This window comes from Aquarana catesbeiana, linkage group LG08 (assembly GCF_042186555.1).
Source record: "Aquarana catesbeiana isolate 2022-GZ linkage group LG08, ASM4218655v1, whole genome shotgun sequence".
Classification (NCBI taxonomy): Eukaryota; Metazoa; Chordata; class Amphibia; order Anura; family Ranidae; genus Aquarana; species Aquarana catesbeiana.
Window position 1 is genome coordinate 290,423,396 of NC_133331.1, and position 25,439 is coordinate 290,448,834.

The following is a 25,439-nucleotide window of genomic DNA, read 5'->3' on the forward strand; positions in this document are numbered from 1 at the left end:
GCCGGAGGATTTTACCATCAGGAATGTATGTATGACCACATTATACTATTATAGAAAGACTAGGGACCAGGGCCTGTGTACTATGTATTATGAATAGTGTACTAAACCCTATGTACTAGAGACTGTGTACTAGTGACTATGTACTAGAGACTATGTACTAGTGACTATGTACTAGAGACTGTGTACTAGTGACTATATACTAGAGACTATATACTAGAGACTGTGTACTAGTCACTATATACTACAGACTGTGTACTAGTGACTATATACTACAGACTGTGTACTAGTGACTATATACTAGAGACTGTGTACTAGTGACTATATACTACAGACTGTGTACTAGTGACTATATACAGGATGCCTCGAGATTGTGCGTATCTTTTATAGGGCGCCACAACTAAAAAAAAATCAGTCGGCTGCAGATGTTCTGGGAGAGGGTCACTGCCTGGCTGTGTTAATAGAAGCCTGCTGTGTTTCTGAGCTGATTGCTTAGTACAAGAATTTGATGACTGAATATGAATTTTGATTCTGACCCAGTGGCGGCCTGTGCATTGTGGGCGCACGGGCAATGCCCCCCCCTTCGCCCTCCCTATCTATTTTCAGGACACCGGGCGCATGAATAACTATGGCTGGGATAGGAGGGGGATGTGTATTTTGAAGCACCCGATTAGAGCCAGGGGCTCCAATAGGCTACTTTCACACTGACGTTCCTCCCCACCAATCAGGGGGCAGGCCTGTGAGACCTATTTCCCAATTGGCCAAAGCATCAGGCAATCCTATTGGATGCCTAACGGCGCTTTGGCGGAAGAGGAGACACGGTGGAGGAAGCCTGAAGAGCCGGAGCGGACAGCGGAGCCGCTGCTTCAGGGAAGGAAGAGACTGGAGAGGAGGAGAGCCCCGCCACTTGAGTGGTAAGTGCCGCTGGACCGGCCCGGCCGTGGGGGGGGGTGAGGGTGGTTGCTGTCAATAATGGAATATGGATCAGCTGTTCTATGGATATTGGCTGCTGGTGAAGGAGACCCACCACTCGCTTGAGCTGTATACCCTGATCTGTGATGCTGAGCTATATACCCTGATCTGTAAGGCTGAGCTGTATACCCTGATCTGCGATGCTTAGCTGTATACCCTGATCTGTGAGGCTGAGCTGTATACCCTGATCTGTGATGCTGAGCTGTATACTCTGTCTTGTGATGCTGAGCTGTATAACTGACACCATGGGTGGAAGCAAGTGGAATACAGGGGACAGAGTGGGAAGATTATATAAGGAATGGGGCTTATGAGAAGTGGGATGGGTCAAAAAGGAAGGCCGGGGTCTGGCGCACCCCCATCCTAAAACTTCACCAGCCGCCACTGTTCTGACCCCTCCCCCCCTTTCTAGACCTCATTGTAAGAATTATGTCCTATAATAAAAAAAATAGATTGTACTGCATGCTACAGTCTGATAACCCGCCCATTATTCTTCATCATGAAATTACCATTCTATAGAGACTAAAAACGATGTAAATCAGATGTTCCGTTGTGTTCTGGGGGGGTCACTGCCCGGCTGTGGTGAGGGAAACCTGCTGTCTGTGTTTCTGAGCCAATTGTTCAGTGGGACACTTTAATGGCTAAATATGGATTTTGATTATAACCCCCCCCCCCCCCCCACCCCCGCCAAAAAAAAAAGGGACTCAGTACAGTATCGTAAAGTGAAAAGCTTTCTTTTTTATTTTGTGAAATAAAAAAAAAATTAACAGACCACAAACTGAATCAAAAAAGATTACATTTAGTATAAATTGGAGTAAAAAATGTATTACATTTATTGATAATTATGAATCTTCAGTAAAGCAAAAAGAAAAGAGTGATGAAGTGCAAAAGTCCAGGCACCTTTAATTGCATGGCTGGGGATTCTCTTCATCTATACCAGACACTTATCCTAGATAAGGGTCTAATAGAGATCTTAATGGTGATATCCCATAACACGGTATATCAGGCCCTTCAGGAACAATACATGTGAAGGGGCAAGAACAGTGGTCGCAGTGGTGACATCATTTCCCTGTAGCCATATTTAGCCAATAATGTCATTGCCTATCCCCACCCCTTTGCTTACGTGGACTAAGAATCCCCAGCCATATCATTGAATAAGTCAAGTGACATCAGTGGTTGCTAAGGACATGGTGGGTGCAAGCACCTGCTGCTTCCACAGAAACCATTGTTCCACACTGAAAGCTCTAAATTTATTAATGGGGAATCGCCACAAAAAAAAAAAACAAACAAAAAAAAACAATCAGCATTATATCAGGCCCTTGAGGAACAATACAAGTGAAGGGGCAAGAACAGTGGTGACATCATTGCCATGTAGCCATATTTAGCCAATGATGTCACTGTAACGGAACCCCGTTGCACTCCGCTTGAGTGCTTCCGTTATATACCTCCTTCTCCAGTCTGAATATAACTATTAGATATTATAGCCGCATATTACAACCAAGAACTAGGCATGACTTGTTTGGCTGCAAAGCTGGAACTCTTTATCTGAACAAGAATACAGGCTTTTATACACTTGACAAGGAGGTTCCTCCCTCCTGATCATACTGTATTACCCTAACAATACAAACTGTAACCAGAAACATAAATTAACATGAGCTAATTAACTAGTCATTTAACCAGCCTAGGTGACTCAGAGGTCTGACCTTTCAGGTCAGACTTGCCATCTTCTAACTCAGAAGACACAATACACATTATCATAAGTATAAACACAGAAAACCTTCACACAATAGCAGGAGCCCCCAGTAGAAGACGGATCGGCTCCTACATTGAAGACCATGAAATTCCATATCTAAGCAATGCTTTGATTAATCAGGGATTGCAGAAGGCATGGCAACAGTCTACAAAACTCTTACAATGTTCCATCATTTTCTCAGTCACCCTGTGCCCCTAATAGACTCAGGGTGACTTAGACATAGGAGGTGCATGGGGAGCTGAAACAAGGGTTTCCCAACCTCTCCAAGGGATTCTGGGTTCCATGCCCCCCCCCCCCCCCCCAAAGTGACTCCTGTCACAGTCATCACCTATCCCAACCCCTCTGCTAACGTGGCCTGAGAATCCCCACCGCCCAAAGTGACTCCCGTCACAGTCACCACCTATCCCAACCCCTCTGCTAACGTGGCCCGAGAATCCCCACCCATGTCATTGAGTAAGTCACGTGACAACAGTGGTTGCTAAGGACATGGCAGCTGCTGCTTCCTCAGAAACCACTGTTCCACACTGAAAGCTCTGAACTTGTTAATCAGGGATCCCCAGAAAAAAAAAATCAGCGTGGGGTTCCCCCATAATATCAGACCCTTCAGGAACAATACAAGTGAAGGGGCAACATCAGTGGTGACATCCTTGCCGTGTAGCCATATTTAGCCAATGATGTCACCACCTATCCCAACCCCTTGGCTTACATGGCCTGAGAATCAACCGCCCAAGGCAAATGACATCACTGGTTGCTAAGGACATAGCAGGTGCAAGCATCTGCTGCTTCTTTAGAAACCATCGTAAGCTCTAAACTTGAGTTTGGACTGAACACGAAGCTCATCTCCTTTCTCCGGGTGAAGGAGGAGGATCAGAGGTTGGTGGGTAATAAAAATCTCATGGTATGCATTCATCTCTTCAGGTCAGGGTCGGTATATATGATGGACCTTAATGGGGGACTCCCACTCATCTTCCTGGATTTGGTTATTGGGGAGAATGGAAAAAGAGGAATGGGGACAACTCAACTTGGCCAGAAAGAGAGCCAGGACTTTCAGCAGATGGAGTCTCCAAGAAAAGGAAGAAGCCAGTAGAAGACTCAACTTGACAGACTCCACCTGTAAATAAAAAATACCTTTTCCCGGGATGTACCCCTTTAAATAATCATTTTGGGAATCCTTGTGTGAATTCTTTGATGCCCAATTAGATTTCCTTGGTCTGTAACGCATTTCCCGCACTCTGAACCTGAGAAAGATGCTCACCGAGGTGACTTCTCTGGTGTTTAAGAAGGCTTATTTTCACAGTGAAACATTTCCCGCACTCTGAACATGAAAAAGGACGCTCACCCCGCGTGAAGTTTCTGGTGCTGAACAAGGTATCTTTTTGTAGCAAAACATTTCCCGCACTCCGAACATGAGAAAGGACGCTCAGCTGTGTGGATTCTCTGGTGTACGTGAAGCTTTTGCTTCAAAGTGAAACTTTTCCCGCACTCCGGACATGAAAAAGGACGCTCCCCCGTATGAATTCTCTGGTGATGAACAAAGTATATTTTCTGAGTGAAACATTTTCCGCACTCTGAACAAGAATAAGGACGTTCGCCCGTGTGAGTTCTCTGGTGCACAAGAAGTTTTTGTTTCAGAGTGAAACTTTTCCCGCACTCTGAACATGAGAAAGGACGCTCACCGGTGTGAATTTTCTGATGTATAAGAAGGTATTGTTTTGCAGTGAAAGATTTCCCGCACTCCGAACAAGAAAAGGGACGCTCACCCGTGTGAACTCTCTGGTGGTCCAGAAGGTATTGTTTCATAGTGAAACATTTCCCGCACTCTGAACAGGAAAAAGGACGCTCACCCGTGTGAACTCTCTGGTGTTTAAGAAGGTTTTGTTTCATAGCAAAACATTTCCCGCACTCTGAACATGAGAAAGAACGCTCACCCGTGTGAATTCTCTGGTGTGTAATAAGATATTCTTTCGTAAGGAAACATTTCCCGCACTCTGTACAAGAAAAACGAAGCCTATCTGCGTGAGTTTTCTGGTGTAGCAGAAGGCTTCTTTGATAGGGAAAACATTTTCCGCACTCCGAACATGAAAAAGGACGCTCACCTGTGTGCATTCTCTGGTGTTTAGAAAGATCTCCTTTTTGAGTGAAACGTTTCCCGCACTCTGAACATGAATAAGGACGCTCACCCGTGTGTATTTTCTGGTGTCTATGACGTATTCCTTTGTCAGTAAAACATTTCCCGCACTCGGAACATGAAAATGGACGTTCACTCGAGGGACTTTGTTGCTGTATAGGCGGTGCTCTATTATAAGTGAGAGATTTCTCACAATCTGCAGATGGCGAGGAACTCCCCCCTGTATGATCTCCATCATATAAAGAAGACTTCATGGATGGATGTATTGATTGATTGGCACTGTGAGATCTCAGATGGACATCTGAAGTCATAGTATGGGATTTATCAGAATGTTCCTCAGGATTAGAAGGACCCATTGATCTTAGATGGACATCTGAAGTCATAGTATGGGATTTCTCAGAAGGTTCCTCAGGATTAGAAGGACCCATTGATCTTAGATGGACACCTGAAGTCATAGTATGGGATTTATTAGAAGGTTCCTCGGGATTAGAAGGACCCATTGATCTTAGATGGACATCTGAAGTCATAGTATGGGATTTATTAGAAGGTTCCTCGGGATTAGAAGGATCCATTGATCTTAGATGGACATCTGAAGTCATGGTATGGGATTTATCAGAAGGTTCCTCAGGATTAGAAGGACCCATTGATCTTAGATGGACATCTGAAGTCATAGTATGGGGTTTATCAGAAGGTTCCATAGGATTAGGATTCATTGATCCCTCCAGATGGTAAGGTCTGCGATGTGCGGTTGGAGTAATGGGATCTTCTCCTGGAGAACATTGTGTGATCTCATCAGCTTCTGCTTTTAAATCTGGCGATAAAATTGGATCTCCCTCTGAAGTTTTCAGAAGAAAGCGTCCATCTGTAAGAAAACAATTTGTAAATAAAAATTAAAAATTATTTTTCTAGTCTTACATTCAGGAGTCATATATTGTATGTTGGTCCACCACTAAGAAGTGTCCCAGGGCTCTGGTATGGCATTGGGTGCAATAAGGGCAGGAATAAGTGCAGGAACTCAACTACGCCCCTAGTGATGGTGGTTGTTGCAGGGGGGGGGCACATTGCATCAAATGGTGGGCGCGGCCAGATTCCACAAACAGCGGGAGGGTCTTAAAGGGGCATTGTTAAATCGGTAGTAAACCACTAAAAAAAAAAAAAAACCTGCAAGACAATGGCATAATGTGCTAGTATAAATCGCACAGTACATAAAATACTTACCTTAGAACGAAGCTCCCGCAGCCCTACCTGGTCAACGCTGAGGGGGCTGACATGTTGCCTCGCCGTTTCTTCTGGGTTCACTGGCTCCGGCGCTGTGAGTGGCATGCACGCGAGAGTCCTCCGTTCCGGCTACACAGGACCTTCACTGCGCATGTGCCGCTGCATGCAAGGTGAATATCTCCTAGACCATGTAGGTTTTAGGAGATATTCATTTTACCTACAGGTTACATGTTACATACAGAATACAGGGTTTAGGAGTGTGTTACGCACAGTGTGCAGGGTTCAGGAGTGCAGGGTTCAGCAGTGTGCTACATGCAGGGTTCAGGAGTGTGTTACACACAGAGTGCAGGGTTCAGGAGTGTGTTACACACAGAGTGCAGGGTTCAGGAGTGTGTTAAGTACAGAGTGCAGGGTTCAGGAGTGTGTTAAGTACAGAGTGCAGGGTTCAGGAGTGTGTTAAGTACAGAGTGCAGGGTTCAGGAGTGTGTTAAGTACAGAGTGCGGGGTTCAGGAGTGTGTTACGCACAGAGTGCAGGGTTTAGGAGTGTGTTAAGTACAGAGTGCAGGGTTCAGGAGTGTGTTAAGTACAGAGTGCAGGGTTCAGGAGTGTGTTAAGTACAGAGTGCAGGGTTCAGGAGTGTGTTAAGTACAGAGTGCAGGGTTCAGGAGTGTGTTAAGTACAGAGTGTGGGGTCAGGAGTGTGTTACACACAGAGTGCAGGGTTCAGGAGTGTGTTAAGTACAGAGTGCAGGGTTCAGGAATGTGTATGCAGGGTTCAGGAGTGTGTTAAGTACAGAGTGCGGGGTTCAGGAGTGTGTTACGCACAGAGTGCAGGGTTTAGGAGTGTGTTAAGTACAGAGTGCAGGGTTCAGGAGTGTGTTACATACAGAGTGCAGGGTTCAGGGGTGTGTTATGCACAGAGTGTAGGGTTCAGGAGTGTGTTACACGCAGAGTGCAGGGTTCAGGAGTGTGTTCCATGCAGGGTTCAGGAGTGTGTTACGCGCAGAGTGCAGGGTTCAGGAGTGTGTTACGCACAGAGTGCAGGGTCTCAGGAGTGTGTTACGCACAATGTGCAGGGTTCAGGAGTGTGTTGCGCACAAAGTGCAGGGTTCAGGAGTGTGTTGCGCACAGAGTGCGGGGTTCAGGAGTGTGTTGTGTACAGAGTGCAGGGTTCGGGAGTGTGTTAAGTACAGAGTGCAGGGTTCAGGAGTGTGTTAAGTACAGAGTGCGGGGTTCAGGAGTGTGTTACGCACAGAGTGCAGGGTTCAGGAGTGTGTTGCGCACAAAGTGCAGGGTTCAGGAGTGTGTTGCGCACAGAGTGCGGGGTTCAGGAGTGTGTTGTGTACAGAGTGCAGGGTTCAGGAGTGTGTTACACACAGAGTGCAGGGTTCAGGAGTGTGTTAAGTACAGAGTGCGGGGTTCAGGAGTGTGTTACGCACAGAGTGCAGGGTTCAGGATGTGTGTTACACACAGAGTGCAGGGTTCAGGGGTGTGTTTATGCACAGGAGTGTAGGGTTCAGGAGTGTGTTACACGCAGAGTGCAGGGTTCAGGAGTGTGTTCCATGCAGGGTTCAGGAGTGTGTTACGCGCAGAGTGCAGGGTTCAGGAGTGTGTTACGCACAGAGTGCAGGGTTCAGGAGTGTGTTACGCACAATGTGCAGGGTTCAGGAGTGTGTTGCGCACAAAGTGCAGGGTTCAGGAGTGTGTTGCGCACAGAGTGCGGGGTTCAGGAGTGTGTTGTGTACAGAGTGCAGGGTTCAGGAGTGTGTTATGCGCAGAGTGCAGGGTTCAGGAGTGTGCTATGTACAGTGTGCAGGGTTCAGGAGTGTGTTGCGTACAGAGTGCAGGATTCAGGAGTGTGTTATGCACAGAGTGCAGGATTCAGGAGCGTGTTATGCACAGAGTGCAGGGTTCAGGAGTGTGTTACGCACAGAGTGCAGGGTTCAGGAGTGTGTTACGCACAGAGTGCAGGGTTCAGGAGTGTGTTACGCACAGAGTGCAGGGTTCAGGAGTGTGTTATGCACAAAGTGCATAGTTGCCAACACTTCAAATAGAGTTCCTGGGACATCTTTTTTAGTTGTGCGTTCAGCAAGCCACTGTAGAATGTGCTTTATGTGGGGGGCATTCATTTAAGTATAGAGTGTAAGTACAGGAAAGGAGAGCGCTGTGCATGACTATATGTACAGGAAAGGAGTGTGGTGTGTATGGCGGTGTGTGCAGGAAATGGAGCCACATGGCCATATTTGGGCAATGATGTCACCACTATCCCGGCTGCCAATAGTTGTTAAGAAAACAGCGGGGAATGAGCCCTAAATATGGGCACACGGCCATGTTAGGGTGATAACATTATTATTTTTAATGGGGCTTCCAGATTCCGATAAGCTCCCTTCAAGCAGACCCCCACAACCAACGGCCAAGGGCTGAGGGGGATGAGGCCCATGTCCAAGGGGGTCCCCCCTTACAAGGCATCCCCTCATTTTTTTTTTTTGCCTTGGTACATGTTCCTCAGGACAGTGCCCACCCCACATAGTATTTTTTGACACCACCTTGCCGATTAGCCCAGATAGGACAGATTCGGCTCCCGTTGATTATACTTTGGCATCTGAACTTCTTCGAAGTTTGCTGTGCCCCTGCTGCGTCGTACCCAGGAAAGTTCAGCTCATCACTATTGATGACGCTGGAACTGTAAGAATGGAGATGGACCTTCCTCATTTCTTGAACACATGACAACATACTGAAGAAGGGGGTTGTACTGTTCATATGATGTACATAAGGCACTAGATATAGGATTCTCTGACATCACTAAAGGACTACACATAATATTCAATGTACGATGAAATAAAAAAGATTTACCTCCGTTTATGGAAAGGGTTCTCTTCCGTAAGAGCTGTAAAAATATTTAATAATCTTCCACAGGAACTTGATCTACACCTGACTTAGCATATTATTTTTTTTAAATATCACTGGCTGTGTTTCTAAATACTCAAATACACATGGCATTGATATTTGTAGGAAGAACTATACAATCCTAATTTTAAATCCACAAATCATAGAAGTAAAATAAAAATGTGAATTGTTTCTGAAATGAGTGTATATTACTTACTTGTGTCCATATGTATCGAAGATTCCTCCTGTTTACTTTCCATAATCATCTCCCCCTCCTCCATAGACTGCTGATCTCCACTCACCAACCTCTCTTCTTCTTTAACCTCAACTTTGAGGTCTTTCTGTTCTTCACCCTAAACCCCAAAGATGATAGAATACAATTATAAAAAAAGGAACAAAAAATTATAAAAAAGAATGTCTACTTAAAGAACTATTTTTGAGTTATTTTTGGCCAGTCCCAGCTACCTCATCGTTTTCTGTATAATTGTGATCTTCTCGGGTGGAATCCCGATAATACAGAGGACCTCTCTCCTCAGTAGACTGTTGATCTCCACTCACCAACCCCTCTTCTTCCTCTTTAACTGTGATATCCTTCGGTTCTTCACACTACATCCCAAGGATAAAGAACATTTTAGTATCAAAGAGATTTCATAGTAGAATGTCCTCTCATAGAATTAATTCTAAGTTCTTTTTGCCCAGTTCCATCTACTTGATCATTCTCTGTATAGCTATGATGTTCCTGGGTGGAATCCCGGGAATACAGAGGACAACCCTCCTCCATAGACTGCTGCTCTCCACTCACCAACGTCTCTTCTTCTTCCTCTTTTACCTCAACTTTAAAGTCTTTTAGCTTTTCACCCTAAACCCCAAAGATGATAGAAAACACTTTAAAAAAAGGAACAAGAGATCACATAGAAGAATGTCTGATGGCTTAGAATGCATTGTTAAGTCTACATGGTCAGTCTCACCTACCTGATAATGGTGAGGGATGGTGTGACCTTCCTGTGTGGAATCCCGGGAATACAGAGGACGGGGACATCTCTCTGGTGGGTTCCCATTACTAGATCCATCTGTAGGAAACACACACACTGACTGAATACATTGTTTCTATGTGTTTATCAGATGATGGGGGATCTAGGTGGACCCTCCGTACTGCTCTTTCCTTTACAATAAAGTCTCCTCTTACCCGGTGATGTGAGGGGTGGCTGATTGTCCATCATGACGTCCTTGTAGAGATCCTTGTGTCTTTCTAAAGATGGTTCTTGGGATTGGCAGCTGTTAGTTAGATGTCCTCTTCACTATTTCATTTATCCTGTGCAATGAAATTATCACTAAGTACATTCCCAGACTCCCCCTCACCTCTCTGATCAGGTCTGTGTTTTATTAATATAGATAAGAGTGATGTCATGTGATTTGAATAAATGGTTCTATATTTAGGGTGTATCCGGTCTATAAACCAGAGGCTCTGGATGGACAGTTGGATAAATGGTTCTATATTTAGGATGTATCCGGTCTATAAACCAGAGGCTCTGGATGGACAGTTGGATAAATGGTTCTATATTTAGGATGTATCTGGTCTATAAACCAGAGGCTCTGGATGGACAGTTGGATAAATGGTTCTATATTTAGGATGTATCCGGTCTATAAACCAGAGGCTCTGGATGGACAGTTGGATAAATGGTTCTATATTTAGGATGTATCCGGTCTATAAACCAGAGGCTCTGAATGGACAGTTGGATAAATGGTTCTATATTTAGGATGTATCCGGTCTAAAAAACAATTAGAATGTATCTGGACTATGAAAACAAAGTTTATAAACATTTATAATATATACATATTTTATGTATCATCGTCTGTTGGAGATAAAAGACGTCACAGTGACTATGGAGGAAGAGGACGGACATGATGGGGGATTACTGGGTGTTAATATAAAATAATATCTTATTACCTCCTCTGCTTCCAGTTCCAGCAATGTCTCCTCTCTACTTCCTCCCAACTCACCGCTCACCTGATACTTCCTATTTATACTCTGACATCACTTCCTGTCTGTACCTGACATCACTTCCTGTCTGTACCTGACATCACTTCCTGTCGCTGCGCTCCACTGACAGCACATGAGATCACCACCTTGCGTTAAATATGAATACTGCAGTCTACGTTACAATCCATCGTTTTGCCCTCTGCCCTGTGGTCCATTCTTCTATTAGGTTACAATATTATTAGTATACAGGATGTATATAGTGATAACAGTTTGCGCAGCGCTTTACAATATAAAGGTGGACAGTCAAATCACAACACAGTTCCAAACAGAAGGAATAGTAGGGCCCTGCTCATGGACAATACAAAAAAATAAACAAAAAAACAATTGTAATATTTATAAATGTGAAACTAAAAATATTTATAGCAATTATATATAATTATATAAATATATGAATTGTTGACAATCCTGTAATTTAATTACCAATATACACAGGGTTCATTTAATTCATATACAGTATGTCATGTTCCTTTGCACGGTTCCTCTATTTCATGGATGATCCATCTTCTTGTTATTATGAAAAGAGATGAAACTTCCTCTTCTCACCGGGGATTCAGTACTTGTGTCTCCGGTAAGTGCTCAGTGCATAGAGTAGAGCCCAGATCTGAGTCCTCAGCCCTGACCAGATGATCACAGCTCAGATTTATACCACAGATTGGAACTTTCACTTTCACCGCCAGCAGAATCTACCACCAGGAATGGATGTACTATAAGAGGATATGTACAACTTATCACATCCGGTCTCTTCTGGAGTTTCCAAAGTTCTCTCCCAGTTCTCCTCCCACCATCCACATTACTTTCTATGGCACCTGTTTGATGTGATGGGGGAACCTCTGATGTTATGAGAATACTCTGATGTGAAGGGGGGACTATGATGTAAAGGAGGTGTTCTGATGTGAAGGTGGGGTCCTCTAAAGTGATGAGGGACCTCTGATGTTTTAGGGGTGATTTTGATGTGATGGGGGAATCTTTGATGTGATGGGGGAACCTCTGATATGATAGGAGGACCTCTGATGTGATGGGGGGACCTCGGATGTAATTGGGGAACCTCTGATGTTATGGGGAACCTCTGATGTGATAGGAGGACCTCTGATATGATGGGGGGACATCTGATGTGATGGGGAACCTCTGATGTGATTGGGGAACCTCTGATGTGATGGGGAACCTCTTATGTGATAGGAGAACATCTGGTGTGATGGGGGAACCTCTGATGTGATTGGGGAACCTCTGATGTGATGGGGAACCTCTGATGTGATAGGAGGACCTCTGATGTTATGGGGGAACCTCTGATGTGATAGGAGGACATCTGATGTGAGGGGGGAACCTCTGATGTGATAGGAGGACCTCTGATATGATGGGGGAACCTCTGATGTGATGGGGAACCTCTGATGTGATAGGAGGACCTCTGATGTGATGGGGGACCTCTGATGTGATAGGAGGACCTCTGATGTGATGGGGGACCTCTGATGCAATGGGAGGATGTCTGATGTGATGGAAAGACATCTGATGTGATGGGAGGACCTCCGATGTGATGGAAGGACCTCCGATGTGATAGGAAGATCTCTGATGTGATAGAAGGACCACTGATGTGATAGGAGTACATCTAATGTGATGGGGGGACCTTGGATGTGATTGGGGAACCTCTGATGTTATGGGGAACCTCTGATGTGATAGGAGGACCTCTGATATGATGGGGGAACCTCTGATGTGATTGGGGAACCTCTGATGTGATAGGAGGACCTCTGATGTGATGGGGGAACCTCTGATGTGATAGGAGGACATCTGGTGTGATGGGGGAACCTCTGATGTGATTATGGAACCTCTGATGTGATGGGGGGAACCTCTGATGTGATAGGAGGACCTCTGGTGTGATGGGGGGACCTCTGATGTGATTGGGGAACCTCTGATGTTATGGGGAACCTCTGATGTGATATGAGGACCTCTGATATGATGGGGGAACCTCTGATGTGATTGGGGGACCTCTGATGTGATGGGGAACCTCTGATGTGATAGGAGGACCTCTGATGTGATGAGGGAACCTCTGATGTGATAGGAGGACATCTGGTGTGATGGGGAACCTCTGATATGATGGGGTAACCTCTGATGTGATGGGGAACCTCTGATGTGATAGGAGGACCTCTGGTGTGATGGGGGGACCTCTGATGTGATTGGGGAACCTCTGATGTGATAGGAAGACCTATGATATGATGGGGGAACCTCTGATGTGATTGGGGAACCTCTGATGTGATGGGGAACCTCTGATGTGATAGGAGGACCTCTGATGTGATGGGGGAACCTCTGATGTGATAGGAGGACATCTGGTGTGATGGGGGAACCTCTGATGTGATTGGGGAACCTCTGATGTGATGGGGGAACCTCTGATGTGATAGGAGGACCTCTGATATGATGGGGTAACCTCTGATGTGATGGGGAACCTCTGATGTGATAGGAGGACCTCTGATGTGATGGGGGGACCTCTGATGTGATAGGAGGACCTCTGATGTGATGGGGGACCTCTGATGCAATGGGAGGATGTCTGATGTGATGGAAGGACATCTGAAGTGATGGGAGGACCTCCGATGTGATGGAAGGACCTCCGATGTGATAAGAAGACCTCTGATGTGATAGAAGGACCACTGATGTGATAGGAGTACATCTGATGTGATGGGGGAACCTCTGATGTGATGGGGAACTTCTGATGTGATAGAAGGACCTCTGATGTGGTGGGGGAACCTCTGATGTGATGGGGGAACCTCTGATGTGATAGGAAGACCTTTGATGCAATGTGAGGATGTCGGATGTGATGGAAAGACATCTGATGTGATGGGAGGACCTCCGATGTGATAGAAGGACCTCCGATGTGATAGGAGGACCTCTGATGTGATAGGAGGACCTCTGAAGTGATAGGACCACTGATATGATGGGGGATCTCTGATGTGATGGGAGGACCTCTGACATGATGGGAGGACGTCTGATGTTGAGGTTTGAGCGTCAATTGCCGAATGCCCTCAGCTGTTCGGACATTGGCGCCGCCTCCCCCCTGATCATGCAGCGTGACATTGGCAGCACACCGTGGCTGTCTGTTGCTACAAATAGCGCACGCTGCTGGAGCACTCCTCCTTTTCACCCTGAGGCCATACGCACCTTGGTTACTGTGCACTCCTTTTCAAGTTTAAGGTATTAATCGGTTGCTTGTTTGCTTTTTTACCCTTTTCACTGGGCTCTTTTGGTAATTCCTTCACCATACTAGCCTTCGTCAGCTATGTGGCTTCTATCACTAAGTGGTTGTACTCTCCACCTAGCCTTTCCACACTATCACATGCCCTCATGGCCTGTAGTCTTACCATCTGCCTTTGTGCAGGTTCACATACATATTTACACATTGTTATTTTTTCACAGAAGTCCTCTGGAATCATCATGCAGTATATACAACACAATTGCTTTTGGGGACTACAGTCCTTTAGATGTTGCACTCCCTGCTGTTTGTGCCACCACGTGGCCGTGGAGACTACTGCCTCAGCTCCCGAGGATGTTTGTTCCCATGGCGCCCTCAGCTGTCAGCACTACCTCCTTGAAGGTTTAGCTTACCTGTAGGTAAGAGCGATTGGGGAATTTTTGGCCCTCCTCTTCCTTCTCCCCCCCCCCCCCCCCCCCCCGTTCCAACTATCTGATCCTTTTGCATTAATTTATTTCTTTATAGATACTTTTACTTCAAATTGCTCCTGATGAGTGAATAACTCCACCAAACGCGTAGAGCCGTTATATGCTACACCTTGCACTCATGTGTTTGAGATTCTCCAGGACTGTGCATTTTATCAACAATTTTATCCTCACTATTGTCAATTTTAAGATCATTTATGTTTACATCTAACCTGAACAATGGATTCTATATCAATATGTTTATCACTACAATTGTGAATCATGTTGAGATATGTGTGTATATATATGAAATATAAAATATTAAGATGATATCTATTGTTACCAATGTTACATCATTTACTAAGGAATCATTAAACATGTTTTTGCATACTTACTTCGCAGTTATGCTTCATATAAAGTCCCACAAACCCTTCCCGTTTTTAGGATGTCTGATGTGATGGGAGGACCTCTTATGTGCTAGGAGGACCTATAATGTGATAGGAGGACCTCTGATCTGATGGGAGAACCTCTGATGTGATAGGAGTATCTCTAATGTAATGGAAGGGACCTCTGATGTGATAGGAGGACCTATGATGTGATAGGAGGACCTCTTATGTGCTAGAATTGGAAAAATCAGCGTGGGGTTCCTCTATGATTCATATCAGGCCCTTCAGGAACAATACAAGTAGGAGGACCTCTAATGTGATGGGAGAACCTCTTATGTGCTAGGAGGGGAAAAATCAGCGTGGGGTTCCTCTATAATTCATATCAGGCCCTTCAGGAACAATACAAGTAAAGGGACAACAACAGTGGTGACTAGGAGGACCTATAATGTGATAGGGGGACCTCTGATCTGATGGGAGAACCTCTGATGTGATAGGAGTATCTCTAATGTAATGGAAGGGACCTCTGATGTGATAGGAGGACCTATGATGTGATAGGAGGACCTCTGATCTGATGGGAGGACCTATGATGTCATAGGAGGACCTCTGTTCTGATGGGAGAACCTCTAATGTGATAGGAGTATCTCTAATGTAATGGAAGGGACCTCTGATGTGATAGGAGGACCTCTGATGTGATAGGAGGACCTATGATGTGATAGGAGGACCTCTTATGTGCTAGGATTGGAAAAATCAGCGTGGGGTTCCTCTATAATTCATATCAGGCCCTTCAGGAACAATACAAGTAAAGGGACAACAACAGTGCTGACTAGGAGGACCTATAATGTGATAGGGGGACCTCTGATCTGATGTGAGAACCTCTAATGTGATAGGAGTATCTCTAATGTAATGGAAGGGACCTCTGATGTGATAGGAGGACCTATGATGTGATAGGAGGACCTCTGATCTGATGGGAGGACCTATGATGTGATAGGAGGACCTCTGTTCTGATGGTAGAACCTCTGATGTGATAGGAGTATCTCTAATGTAATGGAAGGGACTTCTGATGTGATAGGAGGACCTATGATGTGATAGGAGGACCTCTTATGTGCTAGGATTGGAAAAATCAGCGTGGGGTTCCTCTATAATTCATATCAGGCCCTTCAGGAACAATACAAGTAGGAGGACCTCTAATGTGATGGGAGAACCTCTTACGTGCTAGAAGGGGGAAAAATCAGAGTGGGGTTCCTCTATAATTCATGTCAGGCCCTTCAGGAACAATACAAGTAAAGGGACAACAACAGTGGTGACATCATTGCCACATGGCCATATTTAGACAATGATGTCACCACCTATCCCCACCTCTTTGCTTACGTGGCCTGAGAATCCCCGATCATGTAATTGAATAAGTCAGGTGATGTCAGTGGTTGCTAAGGACATGACGGGTGCAAGCACCTGCTGCTTCCCCAGAAACCACCCTTCCACACCGTAAGCTCTAAACTTGAGTTTGGACTGAACACGAAGCTCATCTCCTTTCTCCGGGTGAAGGAGGAGGATCAGAGGTTGGTGGGTAATAAAAATCTCATGGTATGCATTCATCTCTTCAGGTCAGGGTCGGTATATATGATGGACCTTAATGGGGGACTCCCACTCATCTTCCTGGATTTGGTTATTGGGGAGAATGGAAAAAGAGGAATGGGGACAACTCAACTTGACCAGAAAGAGAGCCAGGACTTTCAGCAGATGGAGTCTCCAAGAAAAGGAAGAAGCCAGTAGAAGCCCCAACTTGACAGACTTCACCTGTAAATAAAATATAAACTTTTGCCGGGATGTACTCCTTTAAATAATCATTTTCTGAATCCTTGTGCAAATTCTTTAATACCCAATTACATTTCCTTGGACTGTAAAGCATTTCCCACACTCTGAACATGAGAAAGTTGATCACCGAGGTGACATCTCTGGTGTCTAAGAAGGCTTATTTTCACAGTGAAACATTTCCCACACTCCGAACACGAAAAAGGACGCTCACCCCCGTGAACTCTCTGGTGTTGAACAAGGTATCTTTTTGTAGTGAAACATTTCCCGCACTCCGAGCATGAAAAAGCCCGCTCAACTGTGTGGGTTCTCTGGTGTACAAGAAGTTTTTGCTTTAAAGTGAAGCTTTTCCCGCACTCTGAACATGAAAAAGGGCGTTCGCCCGTGTGAATTCTCTGGTGATGAACAAAGTCTCTTTTCGAAGTGAAACAGTTGCCGCACTCCGAACAAGAATAAGGACGTTCGCCCGTGTGAATTCTCTGGTGTACAAGAAGCTTTTGTTTCAGAGTGAAACTTTTCCCGCACTCTGAACATGAGAAGGGACGCTCACCTGTGTGAGTTCTCTGGTGTATAAGAAGGTATTGATTGGTAGTGAAACATTTCCCGCACTCTGAACACGAAAAAGGACGCTCACCTGTGTGAATTTTTTTCTGGTGTTCAAGGAGGTATTGTTTCATGGTGAAACACTTCCCACACTCTGAACAAGAAAAAGGACGCTCACCCGTGTGGATTCTCTGGTGCTTAACAAGGTTTGCTTTCTGAGTGAAACTTTTCCCGCACTCTGAACATGAAAAAGGACGCTCACCCGTGTGAATTTTCTGGTGTCTATGAAGTGTTCCTATGTCAGTGAAACATTTCCCGCACTCTGAGCATGGAAAAGGACGCTCACCCGTGTGACTTCTCCCCTGTGTAGGTGGTGCTTTGTTATTAGTGGAAGGTTTCTCACAATCTAGAGATGCCAACAAACTCTCTCCTGTTTGACTTCCACCACAGAAAGAAGGCTCCTTGGGATTGGATGGATGTGTGGATTGATCCACATTGTGAGATTTCGGTTGGGTATCTGAAGTCATAGTATGGAAATGTTTAGAAGATCCCTCAGAAAAAGAAGGATCCATTGATCTTAGATGGACATCTGAAGTCATAGTATGGGATTTCTCAGAAGGTTCCTCAGGATTAGAAGGATCCATTGATCTTAGATGGACATCTGAAGTCATAGTATGGGATTTATCAGAAGGTGCCTCAGGATTAGAAGGATCCATTGATCTTAGATGGACATCTGAAGTCATAGTATGGAAATGATCAGGAGATTCCTCAGGATTAGAAGGATCCATTGATCCCTCCAGATGGTAAGGTCTGAGATGCATAATTGGAGTAATGGGATCTTCTCCTGGAGAACATTGTGTGATGTCATCATCTTCTGCCTTGAAATCTGGAAATAAAATTGGATCTCCCTCCGAGGAATTCTGAAGAAAAAGTCCATCTGTAAGAAAGCAAGAAAAATGGTTCCAGTCTTACATTCAGAAGTCATATATGTTGGTCCGGTGCTAAGAAGGTTGGAGGAGCTCCGACATAGAATTGGGTGCAATCATAACACCAAACTACAAATACAAACCAGATAAAGAATGCTATGCACCCAAACCACACCAGGAAAGAGCGCAGTGTTCAGTCTGAACGTTAGGTACTTATTATGGGGCTTCCATATTCCAATAAGCCCCCTGAACTTGGACCCCCACAAACACCGGGCCAGGGTTGTGTGGAAGAGGCCCTTGAGCCAGTGATGAGAGAGAGGGAGCAGGGCCGAGCTAGGGAGGATGTGGGCTGCTCTGTGCAAAACCACTGTACATAGCAGATAAGAATAACATGTTTGTTATTTAAAAAGCAAAAAAAAAAACTCAGCCTTCAATATCACTTTAATGCAGTTCGAGGTTGGCATATAAACTTCTTTGAAGCTTGGCGAGCCCCAACCAAACCAAACCCATGGCAGTTCAGCGCATTGCTATTGATGACACTGGAGCTATGAGAATGGAGATGGACCTTCCTCTGTTACATTTCTTGGAAATATGACAACATACCAAAGAACGGAGATGTACTATTCATGTGGTGTACAGAAGGCACTAGATACAAGAGTCTTCAAGAGTGGCTGCTGGCATCCCCCAAGGGCTGCACATAATATTCAGTGTATTGTTAAATCAGCCTTTCTCAACCTTTCCAACATAGAGGAACCCTTGAAATAACTTTCCAGTCTCAGGGAACCCCTGCTAAACATTGCTATATCTACAACTCATGATACATTAGTGTGATGGCCAGTCGGCAGAATGCTCCTTACACTTGTGGTCATTTGGAAGAATTACCCCCTTACAGATAGCTAAAAGTATCAGTGGTAACTTATCTTAGAGGAAGAAATTGCTCATTGCTCAAGGAACCCCTAGCAACCTCTGAAGGAACCCTAGCATTCCATGGAATCCTGGCGCTCCTTACACTTGTGGTCATTGGGAAGAATTACCCTCTTACATATAGCTAAAAAAAACAGCGGTGTCAGTGGGAACTTATCTGAGAGGCATAAATTGCTTATTGCTCAAGGAACCCTTAGCAACCTATGGAGGAACCCTAACGTCCCATGGAACCCTGGTTGAAGAAGAATTCTCCTTACACTTGTGGTCACTGAGAAGAATGACCTCCTTACAGATAGCTAAAAAGTTCAATGGTGTCAACGGGAACTTCTCTGAGAGGTAGAAATTGCTCATGGAACTACTAGCAACCTCTGGAGGAACCCTAGGTTTTAATGGAACCCTGGTTGAGAAACCCTACTGTGGAGGAAGCTTAGGTTCCATGGAGCCTGGTTGAGCAAGAATGTTCCTTGCACTTGTCATCATTGGCACCTTCCAGATAGCTAAAAAGATCAGTGGTGTCAGTGGGAACTTATCTGTTAGGCAGAAATTGCTCAAGGAACCCCTAGCAACCTCTGCAGGAACCCTAAAGTTCCATGGAACGCTGGTTGAGGAAGAATTCTCCTTACACTTGTGGTCACTGAGAAGAATGACTTCCTTACAGATAGCTAAAAAGTTCAATGGTGTCAGTGGGAACTTCTCTGAGAGGTAGAAATTGCTCATCGAACTGCTAGCAACCTCTGGAGGAAGCTTAGGTTCCATGGAACCCTGGTTGAGCAAGAATGTTCCTTGCACTTGTCATCATTGGGAAGCATTGGCGCCTTCCAGATAGCTAAAAAGATCAGTGGTGTCTGTGGGAACTTATCTGAGAGGCAGAAATTGCTCATTGCTCAAGGAACCCCTAGCAACCTCTGCAGGAACCCTAAGGTTCCATGGAACGCTGGTTGAGGAAGAATTCTCCTTACACTTGTGGTCACTGAGAAGAATGACCTCCTTACAGATAGCTAAAACGTTCAATGGTGTCAGTGGGAACTTATCTGAGAGGCAGAACTTTCTCATTGCTCAAGGAACCCCTAGCAACCTCTGGAAAAATCCTGAAGTTCCAGGGAACCCTGGTTGAGAAACCCTGGGTTACATAAAAAGCTTTACCTCTGTTTACTCTGTAAGGGTTTTCTTCTGTAAGAGCTGTAAAATAATGTAATACTCTTCGGCAGTAACTTGGTCTACACCTGACTTAGTATATAATTTTTTTAATATGACTGGATGTGTTTCTAAATACACAAATACACAACTGATATTTTTAGAAAGAACTATGTAGAATGTTTGGTTACAGGATCGCCTTTTAAATCCAGAGATCATAGAAATAAAATAAAAAAATGTGAAGTTGTTTCTTCATTTAGTGTATATTACTTACTTGTGTCCATATGTAGAGAAGATTCCTCCTGTTTAATTTCCATAATCATCTCCCCCTCCTCCATAGACTGCTGATCTCCACTCACCAACCTCTCTTCTTCTTCCTCTTTAACCTCAAATTTGATGTCTTTCCGTTCTTCATTCTAAATTCCAGAGATGATAAAATATAAAATCAGGAACTACTGCTAACTATAAATGATTACATAGAGGGATGTCCACTCATAGAATTATTTTAATTTTTTTTTCCCTGGTCCCATCTACCTGATTATAGTCTTTATAGGTGTGAACTTCCTGGGTGGAATGCCGGGAATACAGAGGACCTCTCTCCTCCATAAACTGATGGTCTCCACTCACCAACATCTCTTCTTCTTCTCCTTTAACTTCAACTTTGATGTCTTTCAAATCTTCATCCTAAACCCCAAAGATGACAGAATGTATTTAGAAAAAGGAACAAGAGATTACAAAGAAGAATGTCTTCTCATAGAATTATTTTTAAATTCTTTTTGGCCAGTCCCATCTACCTGATCATTATCTTTATAATTGTGATCTTCATGGGTGGAATCCTGGGAATACAGAGGACCTCTCTCCACCATAGACTGCTGAACTTCACTCACCAACATCTCTTCTTCTTTCACCTCATTTTTGAAGTCTTTCAATTCTTCACCCTAAACTCCAAAGATGACAGAACACATCAATAACTAGAAATAGATTACATAGTGTACACTATAATTTAGGGCTACATGCTCACTCCTACCTACTTGAGAATAGTGAGGGATGGTGTGATCTTCCTGTGTAGAATCCCGGGAATACAGAGGATGGGGACATCTCTCTGGTGGGTTCCCATTACTGGATCCATCTGTAGGAAACACACACACTGACTGAATACACTGTTTCTATGTGTTTATCAGATGATGGGGGATCTAGGTGGACCCTCCGTACTGCTCTCTCCTTTACAATAAAGTCTCCTCTTACCCGGTGATGTGAGGGGCGGCTGATTGTCCATCATGACGCCCTTGTAGAGAACCTGGTGTCCTTCTAAAGATGGATCATGAGATTGGCAGCCGTTTTTCAACTGCTCAGATGTCCTCTTCATTACTTCATTAATCCTGTGCACAAATAAATTATCACTATGTATATTCCCGGAAACCTCCTCACCTCTCCAGTCAGGTCTGTGTTCCTCACCTACCTGGTCAGGTTTAAAACCATCCAACTGTTTCTGCCCTATATTGGCACTATATGTCCATTAGTGTATGCTGTAAGCAGATATATTTGTTTGCATTTTGATTAGAGTCGGGATTGACCAGAGAAGGATTACTCCGATGCAGTTGGACAGTGAGAACACTTATTGCAAGAATTCCAAAATTCCCGAAATATAGAAACATGTAAGAGTGTATAGAAGCATGCAGAGCATTCATCTAGAATTTTCGTAATATCCTTTCATTCACTTGACTGTGGTCCTAATTTATCCTTATCTATGTGGTCGTGTGATAAACCAGAGGCTCTGGATGGACAGTTGGATAAATGGTTCTATATTTAGGATGTATCTGGTCTATAAACCAGAGGCTCTGGATGGACAGTTGGATAAATGGCTCTATAATTAGGATGTATCTGGTCTATAAACCAGAGGCTCTGGATGGACAGTTGGATAAATGGCTCTATATTTAGGATGTATCTGGTCTATAAACCAGAGGCTTTGGATGGACAGTTGGATAAATGGCTCTATATTTAGGATGTATCTGGTCTATAAACCAGAGGCTCTGGATGGACAGTAGGATAAATGGTTCTATATTTAGGATGTATCCGGTCTATAAACCAGAGGATGGACAGTAGGATAAATGGTTCTATATTTAGGATGTATCTTTATTTGAAACCCCAGTAGACATCACGGTGACTATGGAGGAAGAGGATGGACATGACGGGGGGGGTTACTGGATGTAAATATAAAATAATATCTTATTACCTCCTCGGTGTAATCCAACGATGTCTCTTCACTACTCGTATTTCTCTCTCTTCCAAAACTTCCTGTCTTTACCTTATAAAATGCCATTTCTTTGTCATACATCATTTCCTGTTCCTACTTTCCATCACTTCCTGTTCTTTTTTACATCACTTCCTGTCTGAGCACGCGGAGTAAGTGATATTACCATCTTGTGGTGATTTTATTAACTGCATCCCATGTTGTGTGTTATTATTTTGCCCTCTGCCCTGTAGCTCATTCTTCGGTTATATTTCATACATTATAACACATGCACATTATACTGAATCAATAATAAATACGTTAGACCTATTTTTACGCCCTCTGCAGCCACCTGCAGCACAGCATTTTTTTTATTTTGCTCACACATTTTAAAATCTGCATCTTTGACTAGAAATACCATATATTTAATTCCCCCAGACTATTATGTTTTCTGAAAGCAGAGATCCTCTAGAATACAATAGTGGATGTTGCAATGTATCATGACTTTTTATAAATCTACATTTTCAAGAAAAAATGCACAAAAATGAATTTTAGTGCACACGCAATATAATCTCTAGTCTTTTTTGTGTACAAAATAAAAAGATGAAGTTGTGTCGAGTAAAAAAAGATATCAAAATGTGTTAGGCATAAAAACTGCATGTGCCCACAAAATAGTGAAAAATGTTGGTACCCAAAATGATGTTACCCAATCTCTTCCCATTCACCGTCCTGAAGTTAGTTGCTTTGTCCCTGACTCCAGGGAGGAGCAGAAGAGCTAAGGAAGCACCAAGGCTGAGCTCAGTATCTCCACCCTATTTGTCTGGAACATATTGTGACATTGAGGAATGCAGATGGACCTTTCATATGGTGTACACACTGTATAGTATCTCCTCATTTGTTGGGAACATGACAGTCAATTGAGGAATGGAGATGGACTTTTCATATGGTGTACAGTATCTCCTCCTCATTTGTTGGGAACATGACGTTATATTGAGGAATGGAGATGGACCTTTCATATGGTGTACAGTATCTCCTCCTCATTTGTTGGGAACATGACGTTATATTGAGGAATGGAGATGAACCTTTCATATGGTGTACAGTATCTCCTCCTCATTTGTTGGGAACATGACGTTATATTGAGGAATGGAGATGAACCTTTCATATGGTGTACAGTATCTCCACCTCATTTGTTGGGAATATGATGTTATATTGAGGAATGGAGATGGACCTTTCATATGGTGTACAGTATCTCCACCTCATTTGTTGGGAACATGACGTTATATTGAGGAATGGAGATCGACCTTTCATATGGTGTACAGTATCTCCTCCTCATTTGTTGGGAACATGACATTATATTGAGGAATGGAGATGGACCTTTCATATGGTGTACAGTATCTCCACCTCATTTGTTGGGAACATGACATTATATTGAGGAATAGAGATGGACCTTTCATATGGTGTACAGTATCTCCACCTCATTTGTTGGGAACATGACATTATATTGAGGAATGGAGATGGCCCTTAATATGGTGTACAGTATTTCCTCCTCAGTTGTTGGGAACATGACATTATATTGAGGAATGGAGATGGCCCTTCATATGGTGTACAGTATCTCCTCCTCGTTTGTTGGGAACATGACATTATATTGAGGAATGCGTCTTGTCTACCCCAACACAGGTGGTCAGACACTATAGCTGGCTACTGTGTGCTTCACCTATAGCAGCCCCCTTTCCCTTAAGACAAGCAGGCCTACCGGTACTTGGTTGCCCCCAGGACTTATACACGATGCTATAGTGTCTGGATACTATGCCAGGGCAGAGGCGAACTGAGCAAAGCAAACAGGTACTTGCAGTTAGCAGCCAGTAGCGTGGTTCAAAGACAGTTCAGGTAATAAGGCAGGCTGAGTTCAGGGGATAATCCAGTATCTGTTCCTGGGTAAAGGCAGGCTGAGTTCAGGGGATAGTCCAGTATCCAATCCGGGTCATACACAGGAGATCCAACAACAAACAAGGCAGACTAACCTGAGGCTTGATCTAGAACAATGCAGGTAAGTCTGTCTCTATCACAAGCAAGGGATATAGTGTTCAGTTTGCTTATATCAGGTGACTGATATACCCTGATCAATCACCAACAGGTGAACACAGACAGGGAGGATGCAACAGCCAACACCGGGCTGCTGGAATAGGGAGCAGGAGCACTTAAAGTGGTTGTGCACCCTTACAGACCACTTTTTACTACAGGTAAGCCTATAATAAGGCTTACCTGTAGCTACCCAGGATATCTCCTAAACCTGCATGGTTTAGGAGATATCCCCTGTCCCCTGCATGTCATCGGAACATGCGCACAGAAGCAAACTGAAGCAATGGCACGTATGTGCTGTTGCTTCAGTGAGTGTGCTGTTACAGGCGGCTCCCGCGCACATGCGCGGAAGTGACGTTATGGCGGCTCCAGTCAATCACAGCGCCGGAGCCCGCGATACCTGGAAGTAACCCCCAGGAGTGATTTTGCCGGCCGGTGCTGTATACAGCCACCGCAGCGAGGGCTTTGATCTGAGTATTACGGTATTACTATGCATACTAGCTCATTATGCTTTTGTCTTGCAGGTGTTAGTTTTTTAGTTTTTTTTCAAAGTGGGTTTACAACCACTTTAAGTGATCATGACAGAAATGAGATGGACTTTTTATATGGTCACCTCACCATCCAGAAGCTGAGAAAGACACTAGGGTGAGGGTAAGACGGGGGAATACATCATGCTAGGGGATACCTGGACTTTATCCCAGTAGGCCAAGGCACAGGTCTCTTTCTGAAGACTTAAGTGTAACTGTTTGTGCTGTGTTACCAAGATATTGTGTCACTGCC

General features: G+C 44.3%; 1 protein-coding gene across 1 annotated transcript in view; it reads right to left on the minus strand.

Moving 5' to 3' along the window:
- Nucleotides 1–1,791: 1,791 nt before the first annotated feature.
- LOC141106791 (uncharacterized) overlaps nt 1,792–25,439 on the minus strand; it is a 61,433-nt gene continuing 37,785 nt past the window's right edge. The window contains 4 exon segments of the mRNA XM_073597719.1: nt 1,792–3,969; nt 3,972–4,059; nt 4,061–4,983; nt 16,954–17,723. Coding sequence (XP_073453820.1) covers nt 3,869–3,969; nt 3,972–4,059; nt 4,061–4,983; nt 16,954–17,723 — 1,882 coding nt within the window. The 3' untranslated portion in view covers nt 1,792–3,868.